Here is a 24,503-nt window from a genome sequence, read left to right as displayed (position 1 = left end):
AGGAGAGAAGGAGGAAGAGAATTTGGAACTCAAAATTTAAAAAAAATGTTAAAAATTGTTTTCATATATAATTGAAAAAAATATAAAAATTTAAAAAAAAATAACACCCACGTGAAGAATCTGAATTTGAACAAACACTGGACATTTTTGACGGGAAAATAAGACTATGGAATACATAGCCCACGAAGAAAACTTCCAAAGGGTATATGCAGGTCAGCTTCATTGCTTTAAAAAAAAAATCACATTTATCTGAAGAAGAAGTATGCCATCTAGTGATTTACCCAGAGCCTCTCGTGAACAGTAAACTTTACATTTAATATTTAGGAACAACTACGTACCAAGATGGACTCCGGACAAGGAAATGAAGTATTCCATCTCATCAGCTATAATACCCTACCAGGTCTGCCTGTCCACCAGTAGGTGGACAATTTTTTTATTTTGTATTATATTTTGTATTTTTTCGTATTTTGTATTATATTCAGATTTAAAAGTGTTTAAGTATCTTTGGTCTAAGTAAACTCAACTCATTTCCAATCACCATGTTATGTCTCTGGTAACAAAGAGGATGCACCCCAGGGACATTGTCAGAAATCTCATGACCATAATTAGAAATAACACAGGGATGTATTTCAAGACCCTAATCTCTTCCCATCTGAGTTTCAGAAAGGTTCACTGTTCCTCTCTTCCTTTTCAGCAATGGAGGCTATGATTCCTGAAGTCTCTGGGGCCTACATGGAAATAAACTCTCATCTCTCTTCCAGTAGCTGCCTGTCAGGTGATTGTTGCAACTGGCTGTCACCTGAGTGGAGCCTTCCCCTTTCCTACACGACTAAGTCTTTCAAATTACAGATGTAGCTAGGTGTTACAGCGGATAGAGTGCTGGGCTTTGAGTCAGGAAGACTTGAATTCAAATCTAGCTTTAGGCACTTCCTAGCTATGTGATCCTAGGCAGGTTACTTAACTTGTTTGCCTCAGTTTCTCAATTGCAAAAATGGCAATCACAGCAGCTAATCACCGCCCTACAATCTAGGGTTGTTGTGAAGATCAAAGGAGATAATAATTGTAAATTACTTAATAGAACCTGGCACATAGGGTAATTAAATGCTTTTTCCTTTCCTCTCCTTCTCCCTCCACAACTGACATCTGTGCTCAGGCAGGTCTGTCTGGCCTTTCACCTCCACAAGAATTCTGTATCTAAGAAAGACTTATTGTCTCCTCATTCTTAGCTGCTTTTATCACTAATAAAACAATGAAGAGACAAGAAAGTCTCCCAAATTCTTCCAAGACTACATCGATTTTGTTAATGGGTGTTTTGTTCCCAGAGGATTTATTCATTGAAGAATCCCTGTTGTACAAAATTCCTGGCCAAGTTAAGTGATAAAACCACTCCAGGGACATATTTAAGAAATCAACCATATTTATGTGCAACAGTTTAAAATGTACTATCTCATGCTACTGTTCTAAATAATAAAAAACCTGGGTACCTTCTGTTCCCACAGCATTCTGAGTCTTCTTTCAGAAGGTAAAAACATGTTTTTCATGCATGAAACCCCCTCAATTAGAATCTTTAAAGCAGGTATCCTTAATCTTTTTTTTGTGTTGTGGGTGTCTTTGGCAGCCTGGTGATGCCTCTGGAACCCTTCTCAGAGTAATATTTTTAAATGAATAAAATTAAATCCCTGAGATTACAAAGGAAACCAATTCTGTTGAAATAGATTTATCAAAATTTTTTTCAAAGTATCCAGATAAGGACCCCTGCTTTAAACAGATGTGCATTTCAATTTCCTTCCCTGAATTTCATCTGATACTCAATTGAGAATAAGGATAACTTCTTTTTGAGGGCAGAGAAATTAACCTGGCATTGGATGAAAATAAAAAACATAATTTAGTTCTCACAAAGGATATCAGGCAAAAATAACATGAACCACGTCAGGGATATCCAAAAAATGGAGCTCAGCAAAATAAGGGCTGGCAAATACTTGAGATTCTTATGCTCCACCAGGAACCTGGGGGGGAAAAAAGGAAAACCTATTTCTAGAGAGCATGATCAACCAACCAACAAACATTTAGTAAGTGCCCCCTATATGTCAGACATTGTTCTAGGTGTTGAGGATATAAAGATAAAAATGGTAATGGAAAATTCCATGCATTGTCAATAGTTACTTCTATTTCTGCCCCCCATTCCCACAAAGAAGTATTTTTTTAATTCTTAGAGAAAATATTTTTTTGCCCACAACCTAAAACTTTCACACATTTTTATCAAGTCATCTAGACTTGTTTTGTTTTAAAGAATTATGAAGCTAAAATATATGGAATGTTTTAGGTATAATCATATATTTCTAAATTGCTGTCAAAGTACCTAACCAGTGGTTTGTCCTCCTATTTCACTGACAAAGCAATAAATCATTGAGTCTCTTTCACTGTTCCAAATCCATTGACTTACATAAGTCAATTCATCTCTCTGAGCCTTAGGTTTTTTTATCTGTAAAATTAGGAAATTGGCTTTGATGATCTTTAGGGTCCTTTCCAATTCTATGATTGCTTGTATATCTCAATGTCCAAATGCTTTCACATATTTTATGTACAATGACAAATTTTTACAAAATTGTTCTAGTATTTAAATGCCAGAGTAGAAATACTATGTAAAAATAGTATTTTATATAAAAACATATTCTAGTAGATAACAAATATTCTTTATTTGTATTTATCTTATTTCCCTGACCACACACGGAGTAGACCCTAAGCATTTCCGTATTTCAGTCACCTCCACAGGAAGACATAAACTTAATACATTCAGAATTTCCCAAGTGACATGAAGATTCTCACCCACTTTTGTCAAGCAGATTAGTCACACACATGTTGAAAGAAAAGGCTGTAAGCCTTTCATACATGACCTTCGACTTCTCCAAAACAACAAAGCAGCCATGCTTTGGCAAAGGGGAGGAAGGCAGAGAAAGGTGAATGCAACGGGATGATTTCCTTTAAATAATGATAAGAGTGGGCTGCTGCCTGGAGAAACAACAGATGCCAGGCCAGTCAATCTTGCCAGCCTTGGTTCCCCAGTGAAAAACATGGCATGAAGCTCACCCGTCCCACTGGCCCTCAGGATTTAATTACGTGGGTTATTAACATTCACATTTCTAGGAAAAGACATAAACCCAGACAAGAAGTAGAGCCACAACTACTGACTCTGGGACCTAGGGCAAGCAACACACACACACACACACACACACACACACACACACACACACACACACACACACACACTGAGGCAAGCAGCACGACAGATGCTCTCAAAGTGATCCCTTAATTTCAGAGTGCAGAATGATACTCTTTTTCTTTCTTTCTTTCTTTTTTTTTTTTTTGACATGGCTAGTGCAGGAATTTGTTTTTGCTTTCTCAATGAGGGAAGGAGGGAAATGGATCTGGGAAGGAGAAAAGGCAGATATGAAGATAAAATAAAATTGAATTAAAAATAAAAAATAAAAATATTATTACTTAGGATAAGTTCGGTTGAAGGAGGGGGGAAAGGGAAGCCTTGAGGAAAATCATCAGGACACAAGGCCCCCCAGGAGGGAGGAGACTCCAGGACACTCCTGGGGAAGCAAACTGAAGGCAGGAGCAAAGTGAGGAGGGAAATGGCTCGTGCAGAGAGTGGTCACTGAGGGAGGAAGCAGGCCGTTCTTGCTAACTAAGTATAATTGGTTGTTTCTATCTGCCAAAGGACTACAAGTGTTGTCTGGGTCCTCTGACAATCAGCCCCACCCTAGCTCTGCTGGTCTGTATCCAGCCAAGCAATGAATGAACAGCCATTATGATAGCAAGTCAGGAAAAAGCGAACATACCTTGGAAATAAAGATGTAACAAAAAATACTGCAACGAGAAGACTTCCTTTTAAAAGCCAAGAATCTGAATTGAGGTCCATTATGTATCCTATTGCCCACATTGTAATCGTGGAAAGTGCCAACAGCAGGAAAAGCTATTAAAATATGCATAATTAAAATACTATAGGTAAAACATGCCCCAGTTTTTATACTCCTTATAGGATTCATGTCAATAATAATTACTTTAAGAACAGCAGTGATACAAGAAACTTCCTGTAGACTGATTGCTAAATCATAAACTAAAAAATGCCTACAAGTTAAGGTGAAACCATTGTTACTTTATGTCAAAATCCTGTTGAGTTTTGTGTTTAGATGTTGCTTAAAATGTATTTTTTTCTGTAAGAAATATTACCTGTTTTAGAAAAACACTTCAAGCATAAGTTGGTTTTGGGTAACTATAAACTTTCAAATAATTTTCTATAATAGAAAGAATAATACAAGAGTGATGGTTGCTAACAGGAACACAATTAACTGCAGACCTATTTAAGGAAGTCAAAAGATGGAGGAAAGCAGTTTCATAATTCTTTCCAAATATATAACTAAATAAAAAGACCTTTATTTGCAGAAAAAATAGTCCCAGGGTCTGTCATGCTGTTAGTTTTCATTCAAGGGTTTCACACAGAGATCTACCATGTAACTCTAATCTCTCTGTTCTGCATACAATAAGGGAAAAAAATTATAAGGACAAGGGATGTGAAACCAGGGAATTACCCAGGCACTAGTTATTAAGGACAGCAGTGGTAAGAATAATTCAAATCCAATCCAGTAAGCATTTATTAAGCCCTTACTTTGTGCAAGAAAAAGAGGCCCCATGGTACGGTTAACTGAGAGCTAGGAAGACATGGGCTTGGCCCTGGCTGTGAAAGGTATGAGCTACATGATTGTGGGCAGGTTACTCAATTTCACAGTGTCCTGGGGACTTTCCAAGACAGAAATTACAGATGCTGTCTACATCACTGAAAGAGGGCTACATACAGGGAGTTCCTTACTTTTGTGAAATCACAGGTCCAGAAAAACAAGAAAAGTACAAGATATTATGTTTGGTCCTGAAGGCACAAAAACAAACTGAAAAACAGTTCCTGCCCTCAAGGAACTTCATTCTCCTAGCAGTAAACCACTTGTAAACAAAAAAGCACATACATGGCAATCTGAAGAAAGGAAAACAAAACACTAAACAAGGAAATAAAAAAAAGGCTTCTCATAAAGATGGCACATGAGCAGAACCCAGAAGAAGGGTTCTAGAAAGTACAATTGAGGAGGGCTGCGCTCCAGGCAGAGATTCTGCCCACGCATTGTGATAGGAGATGGAAGAACAAGCGGGTCAGTTTGGATGGGTCTGTAGCCATGACTTTGAAAAGCAACCAGACTTCTGATGTTAAAGTAGTCTGGAACTAGTGGCAAGGATCTTCCCCTGATGAGTTACAGTGGGACCTTTTTTTTTTTAACCCAATGCTTTTGTATAAAATTATAGTTGGAATAATTTCCCAACAGTTAAGGATTAGCAAGGTATTTGATTGTACTTAAGCATTGTTTTCTTTGAAACTTGCTGTGTAGAACAAACACCTTTTAAAAATATTTAGTAATATAGCTATGTTCAGATATAAAACTGATTTTTTAAAGGGTTGTCTAGAAAAGCATGCTAATCTTTCTCCATTAGCTACATCTACATCTAAGTCCGGTTGTTCAGACCACACAGGGCTACTATTTGTTCATCTGGCAGCAATATAGTCTAACTGAAGGCTAATGACTTCAAGTAATAAACTTGTAAATCTAAATCAAGTGAACCTAACATTTCACCTAGGTATAGTTTTCCATATACACACTGATGAGGAAGACAAGCATATACATACATGCATACATACATACATACATACATAGATATTCTCACATATATGTGAGTGGGTGCATATAAAAACATATAATTCACACATAATTATAAATAGAGATAAGCACATTTCCCAAAACATAAAGTTAGATAGGAAAATCACTCTAGTTCAGATTCTCCAAGAAATTAAGCTCAGCTTAAGAAAATGTTCCAATAAAAATTTAATTGATCACCCCTATGGCCTGATCATCCTAGGATCCTGCTTGATGTTTGTTGGGCAACCAGGCCCACCAAGTTCAGTCTGGGCCAGAGAGACGGCCCTTCTGTAGATTCTGTGGCTGTGTCTGGAGCAGGGCTGAGCCAAATCTGGGCGTCACATCTCTTTTGAGAATTCACCTTGTATTTATAAGGCAGATGGAACCTCTATAACCCCAAAAAGGAGAAACCCACTTTGTTCCACCTTGGCCAACAGTCTAGTCAGGCCCTGGGGGTTGAAGAATCTCAGCTACATTGAAACTCTCTTTAAAGCACTTTCCAACTCTAAATTTTTTGTTTGGCCCAAACTTGTGATTTCATTGGTATGAAGAACACTTCAAGAAGAAATGCCCTCTTCTAAAGTAGATCGACACCTGCTCTTTGCTTTAAGAGTTTTAAAGAGCTCTTTGGGCACCACTTGACAGGTCCCACAGCCAGTACATGTCAGAGACATAAACCCTGGGCCTCCTGACTTGGAGGCCAGTTCACCTGATTCTTCTCTTTCAATTGTAATACATGTTACGATACAAATCAAGTGAGCTCTGGTTGAAAAAAAAGGTTCTTTCCAGGTACTCTGAAGTTCACAATCAGTGTAGTCTGAACATGAGAATAATGATGAAATCTAGGTTTCTAAACTCTAATTCTAAATCTCCCATTCACAGAGCAAAGGCCTAAGATGAGCCATATCACTTATTCCTTTGTCTCAATTCACCCAAATGTATCACAACCATAATATTCTTAATAGCCTGATGCAGAAGAATGCCAAGTCTGCTGATTATGAACCACTTAGAAAATGTAAAGTGTCAATTACTATTACTACATGTATATTAGATGGCTACATCTGGAAGATGAAATCTCTCATTTGGAAATATGAGCTTAAAGGAGGCATCTGGATATATAGCTTTACCTTTTCTCAACAGAAAGCACAATTTGAATTTGACTGCTCTAATTTAGACTTTGTCAACCATTCTGGATAATGGGAAACTGTGTCTCTTAAATCAATGAGCCAAATCTTGTTTTTTTCAGGGCTCTTAGAAGTTCATTGAAAAATGTATAAGAACACAGAAAAACCAGAAGTTGAATGTCAGGTAATCTTCAAGTTTTTTTATGTCAATTGCTAGTCCTCAGTAATTTTCCTAAGGAAAACCACAAGCACCTAATAATTACCAAGAAAAATATGACTTGACACTATTTCTCCTTGGAATTTTTCTCTATGACCTTAAACTTCAATTACTATGTTCAACAAATGGGCTCTGAAATACCTCACATTTCTGTAGCCACCTGCAAAGTCTTAAGTTTTTGTTTGCTCTTATTTTAGCTTCCACTGTTAGCATGTGGATAATCAGACGATGTCTGTTTTTCTGAGCCAAATCAAGTGGTGTTTCTCCCTGAAAAAAAGAGAACAGGAAAACTAGTTATATTTTTAAACATCTTGCATACTGTGCATTTCTCTGAATCATCATAATCATAAACTCTTTTTTTTTTCAAAAGGAGAAACCATGTAATGTTTGTCCATTATTCTCATTTACTCTGTGATAAATGGAGACAAAAGTCTGTCTCATTATATATGCCTACTGATTTATCGCTTTTCTAGCCAAAGATACAATTAATGAGAGATAAATACTTATTCATACCTTGCTGTTTCTGATATCCAGACTGGAACCAGCTTGTAAAAGTCTGTCAACAGCACTAACATTTCCTGCTGCAATTGCCCAGTGGAGTGGAGTGTTTTGGTGAACTTTATCTACCACATTGATAGAAGGATTAAACTTTAAAAGAAATCCAGTGGGTTCTGGTCTGCATATTAAAAAAAAGATAAGTACCACAATATATTTAGCAGAAGACAACTTATACTGGGGAATTACTTACATCTTTCCCACTAATGCACAGGGAAGTATTTATCAGGCACCTACAACATCCTGTTCTAGGTGGTATGGAATATACACTCCAATGGTATCTGTTTATAAATACACACACATACAGAGGAGATGGGATTTCATCTGCAGAGGGAACTCTCTCTACCAACCTAGATCTATTCCTAGATAAAGTCCTAGGGAGCTGCCTAGGGCACAGAGATGCTAAGTGACTTGTTCAGAGCCATAGTGTCAGAGGTGAGATCTGAACCTACGTCTTTCTAACTCTACACCCAGTCATCATCATCATCATAGCTGGCATTTAGATAGTGCCTACCGTGTGCCTGGATACTGTGCTCAGCCCTTTACTATTGTCATCTCATTTGATCCTTACAACAATCCTGGTTTTATTATCCCCATTTTACAGTTGAGGAAACTGAGGCAGACAAGTTAAGTGATTTGTCTGGGGTCACAAGGCTAGTGTCTGCTGTTGTTGTTGTTTGTCCTTTGTTCTTGAAAAGGACCGTGACATCAGGGAGGTGATGCCGTGACATGCATGTAAACTGAAATTAAGTGAGGCAGGGCTATGCAGCCACCAGCCTCACTCTCTCCTCCGGAGCCATCTGGGTCCAGTGGCCAGATCGATCAGGATGAGTGGAGATGGCCCTGGATGCAGTGGGAGACCTTGGCCTTTTTAAGCTAGGGTCTTTAACAGGTCTCAATTTGACTAAGCCAATATCCATTCAGTGATTAAGGCTTAATAAGAAATGAGGCAGAGGGGCAGCTAGGTGGTGCAGGGGATAAAGCCCCGGCCCTGGAGTCAAGATGACCTGAGTTCAAATCCAGCCTCAGACTAAACACTTGCCACTTACTAGCTGTGTGACCCTGGGCAAGTCACTTCACCCCAATTGCTAAAAAAAAAAAAGAAAAAGAAAAAGAAAAAGAAATGAGGCAGAGAGTGGCCTCTTTCATAGTATATGTCTGAAGCTGTATTTGAATTCAGGTCTTCCTGATTCCACTCCAGGCCCAGCATTCTCTGCACTATAGCACTACCTAGATGCCTCCTGTATCTTTTATGCCACATTGCTTCTACATATACTAATAGTTATAGTTACTTAGAAACACAATTTATTTTATTTTAAAATAAAATATAGTAATTATTGAATATACTAATTAATTAATTGATTGATTAATTAATTAATGTGTGAATAGGACACAGTCTCTGCCATCCAGGAGTTTACTGTTTAGCTGGAGAAATGAGAAAAGATAGGAGATAAATGGGTAAAAAGATATACCAAATAAGAGCAAACAATACAAGAAAGAATAAAACGGATGAGTTGTGCATTAGTGAAAATTCATGAATTTGCCTAATGAAATTTGCAACTCAAATCAAGAAACATTTATGAAATACTTATTATGGGCAAGGAATTTTTCTAGAGATTGTGGCAAAGTAGAGTTGTATAAGATATGATTCCAAATTTCATCTTTGTAGAAGGTCACTTGGCAGAGCTTAAATGCTATCATAACTCTAAAGGGCAAATATCATATCTCCATTGTTTTCCCAGAATGCAAAGCCTGCCCTAAATGTTAAAAACAATTATTTTTGTGGTAATGAAAGTGAAATTCCTATGGCTTCCCTTAAAGCTGATGATAATGGCTCACATTTAACCTACTTTCAACAGAACACACAAATTAAGAGAAGCTCTTCATATGAAGCTCTTAATCTTAATCTATGTTAAAATGATGGGCCAGAATTGAATGGAATAAACACAAAACCTCATAAATCATCTAATTCAACGTCCTCATTTTATAGATTAGAAAACCAAGTATTTTTACACAATTATCATCAATTGCTCCCTTTCTACTATGGATGTCCCAGAGAGCCTAATACTGAAATAGCAAAGTCTTTTTTTAGTTTTTAGGGAAATAATGGCATTGATACTATGCTTCATGGAAACTGATAAAACAAAGAAAGAGAAGACAAAAACAACAAATGTTTGGTATTTAAAATGGATGGCATTACTTCCCTCTTTTATTTATAAAGCTTGGAGACTGTGGTTATGGAACACTATACACAATGCTATACTTGGATAAAATATGGGCTATTTTTCATTTATATTCTTCTTCACAAGAAATGTCCCTCTCAGAGGAGGGGAAGAATATTTTGGGAAATGAAAGGTAATGTAAAAAAATAAGCAAAAATATAAAAAAAGTAAAGTAAAGTAGATGTTATTAACGTGGTGAACAAATCTTGGCCTTGGAGAACAGATGATGAAATTCCTTTCTTGAGAGTCAGGTGAGGCACTACAGGTATGGATTATGCTTGTCGGAACAAGGTTTCTAGTTTTGCTTAACTGATTTTCTTTGATACAAGGGAGAACTCAAATAAAAGGCATCAATAACATTTTAAAAAATAAAATGAGTAGCATTACAAGAGAAATTGGGCTTCTCGTCTCTAATTTGGTTTCTAGAACATCAGTCACAGCTGACAGTTGATCCATGGAAGGACAGACTGTTGGAAAACACTAACACTAACAGTAAGGAATGGAGCTTTTGCACAAAGAAAACACCAGCAATCACATGGTTATCAATCCTACATACTTGTGGTGACAAATACAGAACAGTTTAAGTTTTAAATGCCTCATGGAACTGTATATAAAAAAGGATTTTTCCCAAATCAATTGTACTTAACGTTAATGCAGTATCCACAATACATTCAGAGAGGCTTCAAAGAAAATATTTATGGGGTTTATACCTTTCCTTTGCAGAGCCGCATTTCATCATTTAGATTTCAGGCTGCAGCCATTAAAAACACAAACAAAACACCCCCACATCCCTAAACTAAGAAGCACAAGTCAAGTTAATGAGTCTGCACCACTGAATATACAACCTATTTGAATGCTTTAATCATCATTAAATTAGATTTTTCATCATAATAAGTTAATGTTTTCAGAAACCATTTCGGTGGTGTTCCAAAATACAACTACATCAGAAGGTCTAGTCATACTTCTACTATCATCCTTTTATTAGGAGGACATCTTTAGATTTCAAAGTTACACAGACCTAATGAAATACATACTTGCAAAAGAATCAAGAATTAGACTGAGAATAACTCAATAAAGTTCATTACTTACCCAAGTACTTTGTGAGCTGACAGCATGAGTGGTGTTTGCCCATTTAAGTCTGTTGTGTCTATATTCTATTTCAAAAAGAAGAAAGAAGCTGTTCAAAATCACTTTTCAAATATACCTCAATATTTCAAGGTTGCACGGGTCCCCTCAACCAGTACAGAGCCTAGCTTTTTTAAGCCTTAGCAAACAATCTCTGTAAATTCCTGAGGCATCACCCAGTGGCCAATTTCATAGCTAGGCCATCTCTTCAGTAGACTCCATGCTGCCTGTACCAGAAACCAAGTCCTGGAAGACTTAATCTTTTAATGCCTGGAACTCCCATCCTGAGGCTCCAGTGTACTGACTGATGGTTGCCTCCATCACCTACTACACATCTAGGCTTGGGTTACAACTACACTTCACTTCATTCCCCTATGATTCTAATCACATGCCCTGTAATTTTTCAAGCCAAACTATCCCTCCCTGGCTAGCACTCCTTTATATGTGTTATCTTACTCTATTAGAAGGTATGCTCCTTGAAGACAGGGATTGTCCTTGCTTTTGTATCTTTAGCACCTAGCGTAGTGGTTGGCATATAATAAACACTTTTGCACTCATCATTTATTCCTTCATTCCCCTCTGTAAGGTGAAACAGTCATCCCAGGGACCCTGGCACATCCTTGGATAACAAACAGCCAGCCCAGCACTGCAGTTAAACACTAAGCCTTTATGGCTTGACAAACTGGAAGAGCTCGCACTCTGTTGGTCTAGTTTTCAAGAACCCAGGGTCCCTTTTATGTCACCATGAGGCATCAGAGGAGGATTTAGTGGAGGAACTTTTCAAATATGACATGCAAATATGTAGTTAGAATTCCCTTTCTTCTGTCAATATAAATACTTTGCATCATACTACCCAGTGACATGATTGTGAAGACAGTTCAAAAAGGCATTTCAATTAATCTTATGTTTCATACTTCATAGGCTGGAAATAGTTTTTATACTAATATTTTAAAAGGAAACCGTGTATAACTCAATCTTGTGAAAATGAGATAGGGAGAAAGCTGGAAAAAAAGGAAAATGGCATCATTCTTTGCAATCAGCAAGCAATGTTTATAACAAATAAGAACTAGAAACAGCAATCATCAAAACTCTCTTTCCATTCTGGACTACAGTTTTACAAATGGTAGTTTCATCAGTAATGTGCCCAAATCTATTAAAGGTCTATTAAAGGATTAAAATCTATTAAAGGGTCCATAATATGTACTCCCTCACCTGAGGTCTTGCAGAGGCTGAAGGCCCACTTATGGAGGGAGTTAAAGAGGAAATACCTGTTCAGGAAGGGCATTTTTCAAATAAACTTCAATACTTCAAAGATGCATGATGGCCTCTGAGGGCTCCTTCCAAATCTGAGGTTCTGTGATTCTATGCTGTATACAACCATATACAACAGAGTCAGCAAATACTGACTTGAATTAATAAAGGCTACGTGTGCCTTAAAGTACTGTGATATATACAGTGTCCCCAAAATCTTGAGCTCCAATAGTTTAAAATTACACCAAGACTTCTGAGACACCTTATATGAAGACAACCAAAGCGAAGGATATGGAAGAATTTATTACTCCTACTCCTTTCTAATTTATGACTCAAGAGGTTATAATTATTCTACTTCAATTAGCTCAGACTGATGGAAAGTGCTTGTTTAAACCAACTGCAATCATTTGGATAGCATTTGTGCAAACATGTCTTCAATCTAAGTCTACTGGTATGTAAACTGTTTTCCCACCAGAAAGCATATCTTGGGCAGATACAGTTGACAGGGAAAACCCCGCCCCCCACTTCCAGTATCCTATAATTTAAACTATCATATTGAGCTACAAATGGATGCTTCATTGAGCAAGTCGTTTTTAGAGTTATTTTTGAATACATGCAAGAAATGTGAATTCAAATTGGTCTTTTATCTACTACACAGGTGATGGGTTAATTCATGGGCTGTACTAACATTTTTTACATGTCCGTGAAAGAAAAACTCGGGCTTTGAAGATATGTTTTAAAGATACAATGGAAATTGTTGGGTTCACATGGAAAACTATCATAGACTTACATCTAGTTAAATGCTGCAGAGCCAAATGGAATTTACTTTCTGCATGAATAGAGTAGATAGAAATATAGTGCTCAATACCTATGCTAAGTGCAGATATTTTAAGGTTCAGTGAAAACTTCCATACTTCAATGGATTCTTTGCCTCATCAAAGCATGTACTTTTTCTATCATTTAGATCACAATCCATCAAAGGTATATCACCTTGAGAGCTTCTTGTTCATGATTCCTGATAAATCCTCTCTAAGGTAGCCACCCAACATGCTGGGGAGAGTGTGTGTGTGTGTGTGTGTGTGTGTGTGTGTGTGTGAACATTCCATGGACACTACTGAGGCATACAGACTGTCCACTGGTCATCACTGGTTATCCTTTACTCCTTACACAATGGATCCACCATCCCACACCTTCTCTTGATGACCATTCGTACACTAATTCTCACATGTAAGTAACCACTGGTAGTACAAGACAGGCTTCTTACATGTATCATGCATCTTGTCCATTGCCCTGTGGATCACCCACAATTTTGTTTCTTCTGTGTTTAGTGCTCTATGATTCACAGCCATAGGGTATCATTGAGAAAATACTGACATCATAAAAAAGAGAGGCTTTTGTAGGAGGAAGCAGTTCTGGGAAGGCTGTAAAATTTCTCAAACATGATTTAGCCTGACGTCTTATTTAACTGTGGAAAGAGCTCACTGTTCCTTAGCAGCACTAGTCTAAGATTTTACATCAATCTATCTAATAATGATGGAGACAGTAATGGATTAACTACATGGGTTGCCCTTAAACTGCTTGTGGTAACCTGTTCATTATGTATTTTTCCCACCCTTCAGTTTTCCAGTGTGAATGACCAGGCCTGCATCTTTAGAGCAATAGTAGAGCTTGTTAAGATGGCCCTGGAAGGCCTGATGCAGTCAGAATACTTGTTCTGCAAACAGGAACACTTGGAAAACATCACCATTGAAAGGAAATCTTTGTTCTATTTGGACTATCTTGGTGTATACCAAATCCCGGTTTTATGCCTTGTTTGATGATGATATCTAGCAGATATATAACAAAGTGATCACTGAGACTGTACTTTTTATAGAGACACATATGATTTTTTTTCTAGGCAATTAGGGTTAAATGACTTGCCCTGGATCACACAGCTAGTAAATGTCAAGTGTTTGGTCGGAGGAAGGATTTGAACTCAGATCCTCCTGATTTCAGGGCCGGTTCTCTATCCACTGTGTCACCTAGCTGCCTGAGACATATTCAATGGATCTGTGTCCTCATCAATTCTTGAGCTCCTTTCCATGATGCAGATTGCAACCCTTCCATGCCTACCACATCCTATATGACTCTCGTCCAAGTCATCCCATCAGTATCACCCCATGTGCTTAGAGAACCTCCTTACTTTCTCTTGACATTGTGAGGGTACCAATGGAGTACTCTGGCTGTTTACCTGTCATTTTTTGTTCTTGCCACATGACCAGACCATCTTCTCTTTTTATTATACAATTCCTTGATGACATCTTCTACTCCTTCTTTGGAGTTCCCCATTAGTTATATGTTTTCGCTTTTGTACACCTACCATGCATCTTTCTGTTGCCCTCTGTGTGATATTTATTTTTAATTCTTCAGAGATAGTCATATTCCACGTCTTAACCATCATAATGCAACAGTGGGAGAATCTCAGTATTAAAAATATGGATGTTTGCTTGATTGGGAAGCTTGGGGTCAGTAAAGGAGCTTTGCAGTTTACCAAAAGCAATCTAATATACTCTCTTCCTCCTACTCGACTCTGGGCCAAACTTGTTGCCAATTAGGATTGCCTGTCCTAGAGAGATATATATATATATAGATGGAAAAGCTCTATATGATGCACATTCAAATAATGCATGTTCAAGCCAGGGCAATAGCCACTGTTCATTACAAATCTCCTCCTGAGGTTCTACTATGTTCTAGAGCTTGATGAAATCAGCATAATTCCATCTGCAAACATGAAAATTCCATCTGGAGGACTTCACCATCCATAGAGAAACCAATGAAACAAAGTAATAGTATCATCTATATTGCATTCCTTTCTTTTGGAATATTATCAATTTTGAAATATTTTAAAAATCAAATGTCTTTAAAACTTGTGCCATACTCAGCACAGATTTCTTCTCTATGTGAAAGTCAAGGTCATTCGTTTTTCCAACTTTATCACATGTCATTACCACTTTTTCAATTGGCTATTGAAGTGGTAAAGTCCAGAAGTGCTGCTCCTACTGTCTTCAGTGATCTGCTTCATGTCATATCTATCGTCCTCCTTTTGGTTTCATCGATCAGAAATTTCAGGATAGTGTGGCTTCACAGTCTCACACCAAGCTTCCTGGTGGGCTATTCTCCTCTCAGTTGCTTTTCTCTATTTCGTGGGCTGATACCGTTCCTCATCTTATCATCTTCCTCCATTGTAGCAAATGAGCTTTTATGCTAATCCAGCGTTGATCTTGGCAAAGAGTTCACATTTTTTTTTAAAAGGTGATTGATTACCAAAGTCTTTGGTCTTCTTGTGGTGGCAACTATTTTATGCCACTTAAATTCATCTAAGGAATCTCATAGGCTTCTATATCTCCTTTTGTCCTCCCATTTTTCACAGTCAAAAACTTGCTTCAAAGGTCAGATTAGTGCTGTTGTAATTGCATGCATTATTACTTTCTCATTTTCATCCTTTATTTTTAATTTCTGTCTTGATTTTAACTTTTGTTCTTTGTCAATGACTTGACTGCTCACAAACAGTCAATTCTCTCATAATGGTCACTAGTTTTTTTTCCTGTCCATTAAGATAAAACCTTTTTCAATTGTTGTGATATTGTTCAGTGCTCACTACAGCCAGCAGCTTCCAACAATTCTTGAAGAAAGTCTTCATATTAGACAGGCAAGAAACTTTTTAAGTAACATATAAACAAGCCTTTTGATTTTTTTCATTTTTACCACAGGCTCTTCATCTTTTCTCTCCTGTGCCCACCTCCACTCTAATGTCATCAAAAATCATTGTACATATCGGACTCATTTGGAGGATTTCATCAAATTCTTCATCAAAGTTTTCTACTTTATCTTCTGCAAACAGGTATAAGTAATTTCATGGTGGTCCAGCTGTTTATACTCCTTGGAAGCATGAGCAAAGAGCTCATAAAATGGTTCCTATTGCCTCTAGGGATATGACGAAAACTAATTCTGACAACCTTATTACTTACTTTTCTGATGAGAAACTGTGGACTGTCCTTTCATCTGCCATAACTACTTTATATCTACCAATTACATTTATAGCAAGAATATTAAAGCAGATATGGTTTATTTCTTTAGTATTCTCTCAATATATTATCCATTAAACAAAGATCCTATATAAAAACGATGTGATGCTCAGTACCTATTTTCCTCCATTTTATGGAATCAGAATGAGGGGCATTTGGAATTTTTATGTTTTATGTATCATCATGCCCATACAGTTCATCACCTAATAACTGACCTTCTAGTAATGAGTCTTTCCACATTTGGCTAAACTGGTCCTCAGGGAACACACACAGTCTGTCACTGGGATATTTCCAAAGCCTTTCCAGCTTAGTATAACCAGCCAGAGTTTTGAATTGTTCTCATGGCTTTGAGAACTCTGGGTCACCTCAAGATCTAAGTGAGGCATAAGATTGGGCCTTTTGTGATAGAGCCTTAAATCCCATTTAAAAAATGGATTAATAATTAGAATCTTTCCAATTTATAACAGATGAAACATAAGAAACATTTCAAAAACATACCTGACCCTTTGAGATAAGATATGCTATGACAGGCATATGCTGAAATAATACTGCCAGATGGATACCACTAAATCCTTCCCCATCAATGAGCATGGGATCTGCACCACACTGTAGTAACAATATTACCATAGGTAAATGTCCTTGTCTGTAAAGGAAGACAGAAAAAAAAATACTGTCGAATTTTATAGTGAGGAGGATGAAAGCAGATGTTAACTTGAATCACCTTGATTTGAGCCATGATGGATTTAGTTTACAAACAGATAAACTGGTAGATTAGATACACATGAAAAGTTGTTTTCATCCCTGTGGACACCTTTAAGTTAGCAATGAATGTTATATGTGTGGGATGGTTTATAGGCAGGTGATGAACTGGTGATCTAACAGCACTACAAAAAAATATGGAGGGGCAGCTAGGTGGTGCAGTGGATGGAGCACCGGCCCTGGATTCAGGAGGACCTGAGTTCAAATCCAGCCTCAGACACATAACACTTACTAGCTGTGTGACCCTGGGCAAGTCACTTAACCCCATTGCCTAGCCAAAAACCAAAATATGGAGACAGAATTTGCCTATACCAACCATTCCTTATGAGTATATTCAGACCATCAATATGTGTTCTTGGTCACGGCATCTGACAACATCTCTCGTGCTATCCTTGTGGACAGGACAGACAGATATGTGGGCTTGAAGCTGACTCGATTTGGGAAGTGATCAATGTTCAAAGAACACCGAATTTGGAGTCAGATGACCTGGCTTCTGACCCCAGTACTGCTATTTGCTACCTGTGTGACCTTAGAGAAGTCATTTAACCCTTGTGGGCCTCAGTTTCCTCCAGTGCAAAATGAAAAGGCTGGACTAGATGATGTCTTGGGTCCCTCCAGATCGATGATCCTATGAACCATGAAGGAGGTCTCTAGCAGAGTACTCCAGGGATTTGTTTTTGGTCCTTTGCTGTCCAATATTTTAATTAATAACTAAGATAAATATGGTATGTGGATCAAATGTGAATTATATGGAATTAGAAAGAAAATCTAATACATTGGATGCTAGAAGTGGGATCCAAAAAAAATTTTAACTAGATCTAATAAATGAAATTATAATAGTTAACATTTATATAGTGCTTTAAGGTTTACAAAACAAAGCATTTTACATACAACATCCCATTTGATCTTCAAAGCAACCCTATGAGGTAGCTGCTATTATTTTCCTCATTTTATGGATGAAGAAACTGAGGATAAGAGAGCTTATATGATTTGCCCAGATTCATACAGTTAATAAGTATCTGAGGCAGAATCTGAATTCAGGTCTTCCTGACTCCAATACCAATGATATATCTAACACACCAAGTTACATGTGGTTTCCAAAAAATCAACTGGAAGTTCAGGATAAAGAACGCAAGGTTAGAGAACAGTTCATGTAAAGAATACTTGGGAGTTTAAATGGTCAGCAAGGTCAATAGAGTCAAGACTGTAGCATGGCAGCCAAAAAGGCTAATGTGATATTATGCTACATTATTAGAAGTCTGGGGCTCATGGATAATTACAGTCCTGTTCCTTCCATAGCATTGTGTTCAGTTGTGGGCACAATATTTTGAGAAAAACATAAATAAGTTAGGCACCTTCAGGACAGCAATCAGGACTGCAAGGGAAAAGCACATTTAAGCTGAAGATGAGAGGACTGAGGAGGCAATGGGAGAGATGTCTTCAAGTATTTAAATGGCGGTCACGTGAAAGTTTAATTAAACTAGTCTTTTCTGGCCCCTGAGGGCAGAAGCAGGACCAACAGGTAGAAGCTTCAGAGTGAATTTGGTTTGATATGCAGAAAAAATGTTGGAGCTGTCCAAGCTCCAAAGGTGTAAGGATTATACCTTAGACAGTGAGTTCTTCCATCAGTGAATATCTTTACATGGAGGATGAGGGGGGAGGGATTCCATTTTGGATATGGGTTATACTAAATGACGTGAGTTCCTTCTAACTCTGCGAATCTGTGATTTTGTGATTTAATACAGTTAATGTGCTGGCCTCTACCTCCTGGGGGAACATGGAGCCTGATACTACAGGAAAATTTAAGCCAACAACCATAACTTTGAAATTACTTCTTATACATTATGACACCTATTTACAAAATGAAAAATGTTATTTAAGCACTGGCTAGATAGATGTTTAAACTTAACCGACAGCAACATTGTAATGCATGGTATTTTTCAAGAATATGTACCTATACTATATCAGCTTAGGTTATGTTTCTAAGTATTTGACTGGGAACCCACAAAAAAGTTACTAACAACTCCAACTGTTTTCTGGCTCAGTCTCCCTGCCAACTTCTCTCTATTTCAGGGTTGGAGCTTCATTAGATTAAAGCTGGCCTATTTCATAAGAAATGGAAAGATGCTTAAAAAGAAGATAACGGTAATTGTTGATGTATTTCAATAGCCAGTAATTCCAATGGCCTAGGTCAATACACCCTCAAATGATATAAATTCCAACTCCTCTCTGACTCAGTAGATTTTCTTCAAGAGTTGTTACTGACAAAAAATTCATTCCCTTGTAACCAACCCAGTGATGAGGTCTCTGAACTTAGCCCTAACTAATTCATGAGCAGGGAAGTTAGGTGGCTCAGAGTATCCTCTGAGTGCTGGGTCTGAAATCAGGAAGACTCATCTTTCTGCATTCAAACCTAGCCTCAGACACTTACTAGCTATGTGACTCTGGGCAAGTCACTTAAACCCTGTCTGCCTCTGTTTCCTCATCTGTAAAATGAGCTGGAGAAGGAAATGGCAAATCACTTCAGTATCTCAAGAACATCCCAAATGGGGTCACAAAGAGTCTGAAATGACAACAAATGCATGAGTGGCAGACCTATGGTCTCTCCTTCTCACATTCACACTCAAACCTTTTAAACATGGAAAGAGACCTGTCAGAACTTATACTATGCCCACATGGCCTTGGTGAACGTGGGATCACTAGCATGCCACAATGAGGTAAGCAGCAGGACTTCAGAAGAAGATCTGTTAACATAACACAGTTGAAAACTAACACTGCTGAACTGTGGCCCTCACAGCTGATGAACCAGATGGCCTTATAGCACTGCAGGAAGATATGGAGCTAGAGTTTGCCAATACTAGCCATTCCCTGCAAATATAGGCAGATTGCTACATATATCTAACCCGATGTTTTCAAGTTCTTTGATATGGGGAAAACATACATTCTTCTTCCACTACTTGGGCTTCAAATGAATTTGCATTTAAAGGTTATCTTTCACAGGCAATGAGGTGGTAAAAGGGAACTAGGAAGGGCAGAAGAGTGACTTCTAAATTGTAGAATAGTGCTGGATGGGCACTGGTATTTTATATCGGCCTGTCTGTTCTTTGACAAATGTCAACATGGCCAAACCATTTGGGACAAAATTCAGTCTACTACTCATACTATTAGATGTGCCTCATATGCCTCTGCTTTGTGGATCAAGCTATGTTTTTGAATCCACTGATTAAAGTTTTCAAGTGGACATACATCCTATGACTACTCTGAGTGAGGTCCCCCGTTTACAGAAACAGCAGTTCATCTATGTGATTAATTACAGGACCAGGAACTAGACCAAGGATCTCATTGGTATAGGGAACTCTCTGATGAGAAACTCCCGCCCCCAATGCAAGTCAGTGCCTTATCTCCAACTTACAGTCTAAGAAAACAGCTTGGGGCACTAGGATGTTTAATGACTTGCCCAGGGTGACATAGTATATATATCAAAGGCAAGAACTGAACCCAGGTCTTGCTGCTCTCTGTGCACTATGTCATGCTGTCCCTCAAGATATATTATTCAAAACATTTATCCTAATTATGGAAAAAATGTTTAATGACATACATCTGAGTCTTACAATCATAACTGAACAACCATATTATAACAGAAGAACCAATTCTCTATAAGAACTTAAGGATAATATTTTAAAAAATCATTAAAACGACCTGTAATGCTTAGATAGGGCTAAGTAACCTGAACAGCTCTGTTATTGAGGCAGTGTGATTTCATGGAACCTCAGTTCAGATCTCAGATACCAACTCACTGGGTGACCTTGGGCAAGGGCTTCACCTATCTGTGCCCAAGTGTCCTCAACTATAAGACAGAGATAATATTTGCAGTTCTTAACTCACAGATTTGTTGTGAGCAAAGAGCTTTCAAACCTTAAAAAACAATATAAATGTGAGTTCATCATTGCAAAACTTACCTGATGGCCCAGTGAAGAGGGGTTGAATTTAAGTCCCCACCCAACTGATCCACAACAGCACCTTTTGAAATATAAAACCTGTGCAGGAAAACACACAAATCTATTAAAATCCAAAATACATAATTCATCACTCTAGTTAGATTTGTAATAAATGCTAACAAAGATACTATTTGCCAAAAGAAACACATTTGCATCTCTATGGAACTTTGAAAAAGATTTTTCTTAGAGTCTGGTGCCTATTCCTAGTCAAATATTCTTGGCTGGTAACAGTGACCTCAGTTATGATTAATCTTCAGTTATAACTTTCCTTCCATACATTTGTTCTTTGTTCTCTGCACATTCTCCCTACCCACATCAGCCTTTGAAAGCTGCATGCCTAAAACATTTAATTACATGTGTTAGTGTCACATATGATGCAATCTTAACATGGTGAGAGAACAAAAAAGAGATCATACCAGTTTTATTAGTGAATTTGATTTCTCATTCGTGCTACTTTCAAAGAAGGACAAAGCTGGAAAATCTTTCAGAAAAGTTTAAATAGAATGCTCTCATCTTATTTGAGGCCAAGTGCTAAAAACTCTTTTCTTAAAATTAGATAGAATAAATCTTTCTTAAATAGATTAGATGGTTTATATGATAGTTTATTAAAGAAAGAAGACTGATTTTTTTTAATGTGACACAAGAAAACATGTCACATTACTTTGTTACTATACCTCACATTTATGGTAACATGCAACAAGGATTTATTAAGCAACTATTATGCACCAGGTGTTCTATCCCTAAGGTATTAGGGATAGAAACAAAAATGGGGAAAAAAAACCAAACCAAAACCCTACCCTCAGGAGTTTATATTCTATTGAGAGGAGACAAAATGTACCCAGGAAAGTAATTACAAACTATACATAAAATAGATAAAAAGCAATTGCGGATGGGAGTGAGGCACTAGCAAATAGATCAGGATGGGCCTCTTTTAATAACAGAACTGGTACTTACGTGGAACTCTGAAGGAAGAAGCAAGGGGTTCCATGAAGTAGACGTGAGGAGAAAGTGCAGGCCAGATTTGGGTTTGTGTAGAAGCATAAAGGTGGGAGAAGGATGGAATGTGTTGTACAGAACAGGAATCTGGTGAGTTTGGTGGTGATTAAAGTGAATGAAGGAGAGCACTATAGAGTAAATCTGGAATCTGGCTGGAATCAGATTGTGAAGAGCTAGAAATGTCATTGTCTTTTCCATTGGGACTGAGAACAAGTCCCTAGGATAAATGGGACTTTCTTGAGCACGGGAGTGACAGTCAGAACTGTACTTTAGAATACAAACCTTGTGGAGAATGGTTTGGAAAGGGGAAAGACTGGAAACGTGGAGAGCAATTAACCTACTATTGCAGTAATTTAATGAGAGGTGATTAAGAACTGAAGTAGGGTAGATGTGGTATGGGTGTACAGAAGAAGCTTATAAAAGGTATTACATTGGTAGAACTGAAAAGACTTGTCAACTAACTGTATATAAAAGGTGAGGGTAGGTTAGGCATCAACAAGGACTCTTTTTGGGAAGGATAGCGGTTCCTTCAACAAAAAAAGGAATGTTAGGAAGAAGAGATGTTTGGGGGTAAAAGACAATGAATCCCTTGTGGTAGTGTTGAGTTGGGCAAGCCTAAGTGATATCTATTCAGAGATGTCCAACAGGTAGCTGATGATGTGTGAGAGGAAGAGAGGACCCAGGAGAGGGTCCCTGGGTACACCATACACAATAAGTGAGACATGGATGGCGATCCAGCAAAAACAACTGAAAAGAAGAAGCCAGACACGTAAGAAGAAAACCAGGAGACAATGGCATCAGGAGAACTCAGGGAGGAGAAAGTGGCTTACAGCATCATATGCTATAGAGTTTTAAGAAGGATGCGAAATGAGCAAAGACTACGGAATTGTTAAAAGATCATCAGAAAAAGCACAAAGATACTTATTCATGAGTGGGATGTGTATGTGATAGAAACAACAGATTTCTTTAAATAGTTACTTAACTTTTTAAAAAAGATTATGGCCCCAATAAGAACTTATCCGAAACTTATGTTAGTAAATGATGAAATAGTAAAATATATACATTAAAGAAATAAAAAGGATCATGGATGAGCAGCAGTGTGATAACATTTTAAAATTTTATTTAAAGGTCAGTTCAAAATTCTCCCAACAATCTGCTGATCACACCTCACAAATGTAAAACATTTTAAGATCACAACTAAACTAGATTAAAATTTTCAATTTGCCATGAAAGGCATTTTTTCCCTACTAAAGACTTCACATTTTTGGTACTCAGATTCTGTCTTTATGTTCACACCAATTTGATTAACAGCTTATTGAAATTCACATTCTCAGGGAAATGATGGTAAAGAAATAGAATTTCTGAGAACCAAAGTCATTCACTGAGAAGTGTTAAAAATGGATCATCATTCAAACTTATGCTTCAAAATAGAGAAAATTCACACAAGGAAAACACAAATAGAAAAGGAAAACAATTATCAACAAAGAAACAGAGACATTTACCAAACAGTTGCCCAGTCTTACTTTACAAGATCCAGTCTGTTGTTTATAGCAGCCCAGTGTAAAAGAGACACATTTTCTTTGTCCGGTTGTCTGACATCATATCCAGCTTCTATCAACTCCTTGCATCGCTCAAAAATCCCATATCTAAAACAAGGAAATATTCAAATCTATGTCATTGAGCGTTATTTAAAGACATTCAAACACTAAAATGTCTCCTTTCAAAAGATGTATATTCTTAGTAGTCTATCTCATAGGTGAATAATGTGGCAATTACAAACCAGGGTAAGATGACAAGCTTGAGTAACACAAGATGATGAGCTTTAATACTGAAGCTTATGCTGATTTATTCCATTTCCTGATTCAGAACAAATAATGCTTGGTTAGCAAGTCCTCTAGGTCAGGGCTAACCAGAAATTTTCTGTAATAGTAAGAGTGAAGTACTGATAATGGATAGTGATATACAACAGGACTCAATTCTCCATCATTTAAATAGCTAAGATTTTGCTGAAAAAGAAATACTTCTGTTTTTTCTTGTAATTAGTTAGATTTAAGTCTTCTATTAAAATTCTACTCTGATACCTCATCACCAGGGATGTGAGCCTGGAGAAGACAGGACTTACCAGGGACATGAGATAGACAGCTACTGGAGTGTTTGGGAGGTTGTCATATAAAACAGGGATAAGATATGCACTGCTAAATCACAGAGGGCAAACTTAGGAGCAGCAGATGGGCCTTACAAGTTTGAGCTTGAAGGAGGGAGAAATTATCTAACAATTAGAGCTTTCCCAGGTGGAATGAAATGCCTCAGGTGGTAAGAGGGAGATCTTTGGGAAGGGGCCGGATGATCATTTGTCAGGAACATAGTGGAGGACATTCTTGATCAGGTGCTGGTTAAACTAGATGGCCTTGGGGTCCCTTTCAGTTCTGTGATCAAAGACTGTGCTAG

The 24,503-nt window shown here is 37.6% G+C and overlaps 1 protein-coding gene across 1 annotated transcript in view; it reads right to left on the bottom strand.

Annotated features, from left to right (window-relative positions):
* ZDHHC13 (zDHHC palmitoyltransferase 13) overlaps nt 1–24,503 on the bottom strand; it is a 95,137-nt gene that overhangs the window by 48,763 nt on the left and 21,871 nt on the right. Inside the window, exons 3-10 of the mRNA XM_021001890.2 lie at nt 23,579–23,701; nt 21,021–21,098; nt 16,801–16,945; nt 10,952–11,016; nt 7,599–7,761; nt 7,227–7,352; nt 3,846–3,979; nt 1,906–2,006 (exon numbers count right to left, since the gene is read on the bottom strand). Coding sequence (XP_020857549.1) covers nt 1,906–2,006; nt 3,846–3,979; nt 7,227–7,352; nt 7,599–7,761; nt 10,952–11,016; nt 16,801–16,945; nt 21,021–21,098; nt 23,579–23,701 — 935 coding nt within the window. The remainder of the gene's footprint in view (nt 1–1,905; nt 2,007–3,845; nt 3,980–7,226; nt 7,353–7,598; nt 7,762–10,951; nt 11,017–16,800; nt 16,946–21,020; nt 21,099–23,578; nt 23,702–24,503) is intronic.

The sequence above is a fragment of the Phascolarctos cinereus genome, unplaced genomic scaffold (genome assembly GCF_003287225.1).
Source record: "Phascolarctos cinereus isolate Bilbo 61053 unplaced genomic scaffold, phaCin_HiC Scaffold_9;HRSCAF=440, whole genome shotgun sequence".
In the NCBI taxonomy this organism is placed as follows: domain Eukaryota; kingdom Metazoa; phylum Chordata; class Mammalia; order Diprotodontia; family Phascolarctidae; genus Phascolarctos; species Phascolarctos cinereus.
Note: the sequence above shows the minus strand (reverse complement) of the source record. Positions and strands in the feature narration are given on the sequence as shown.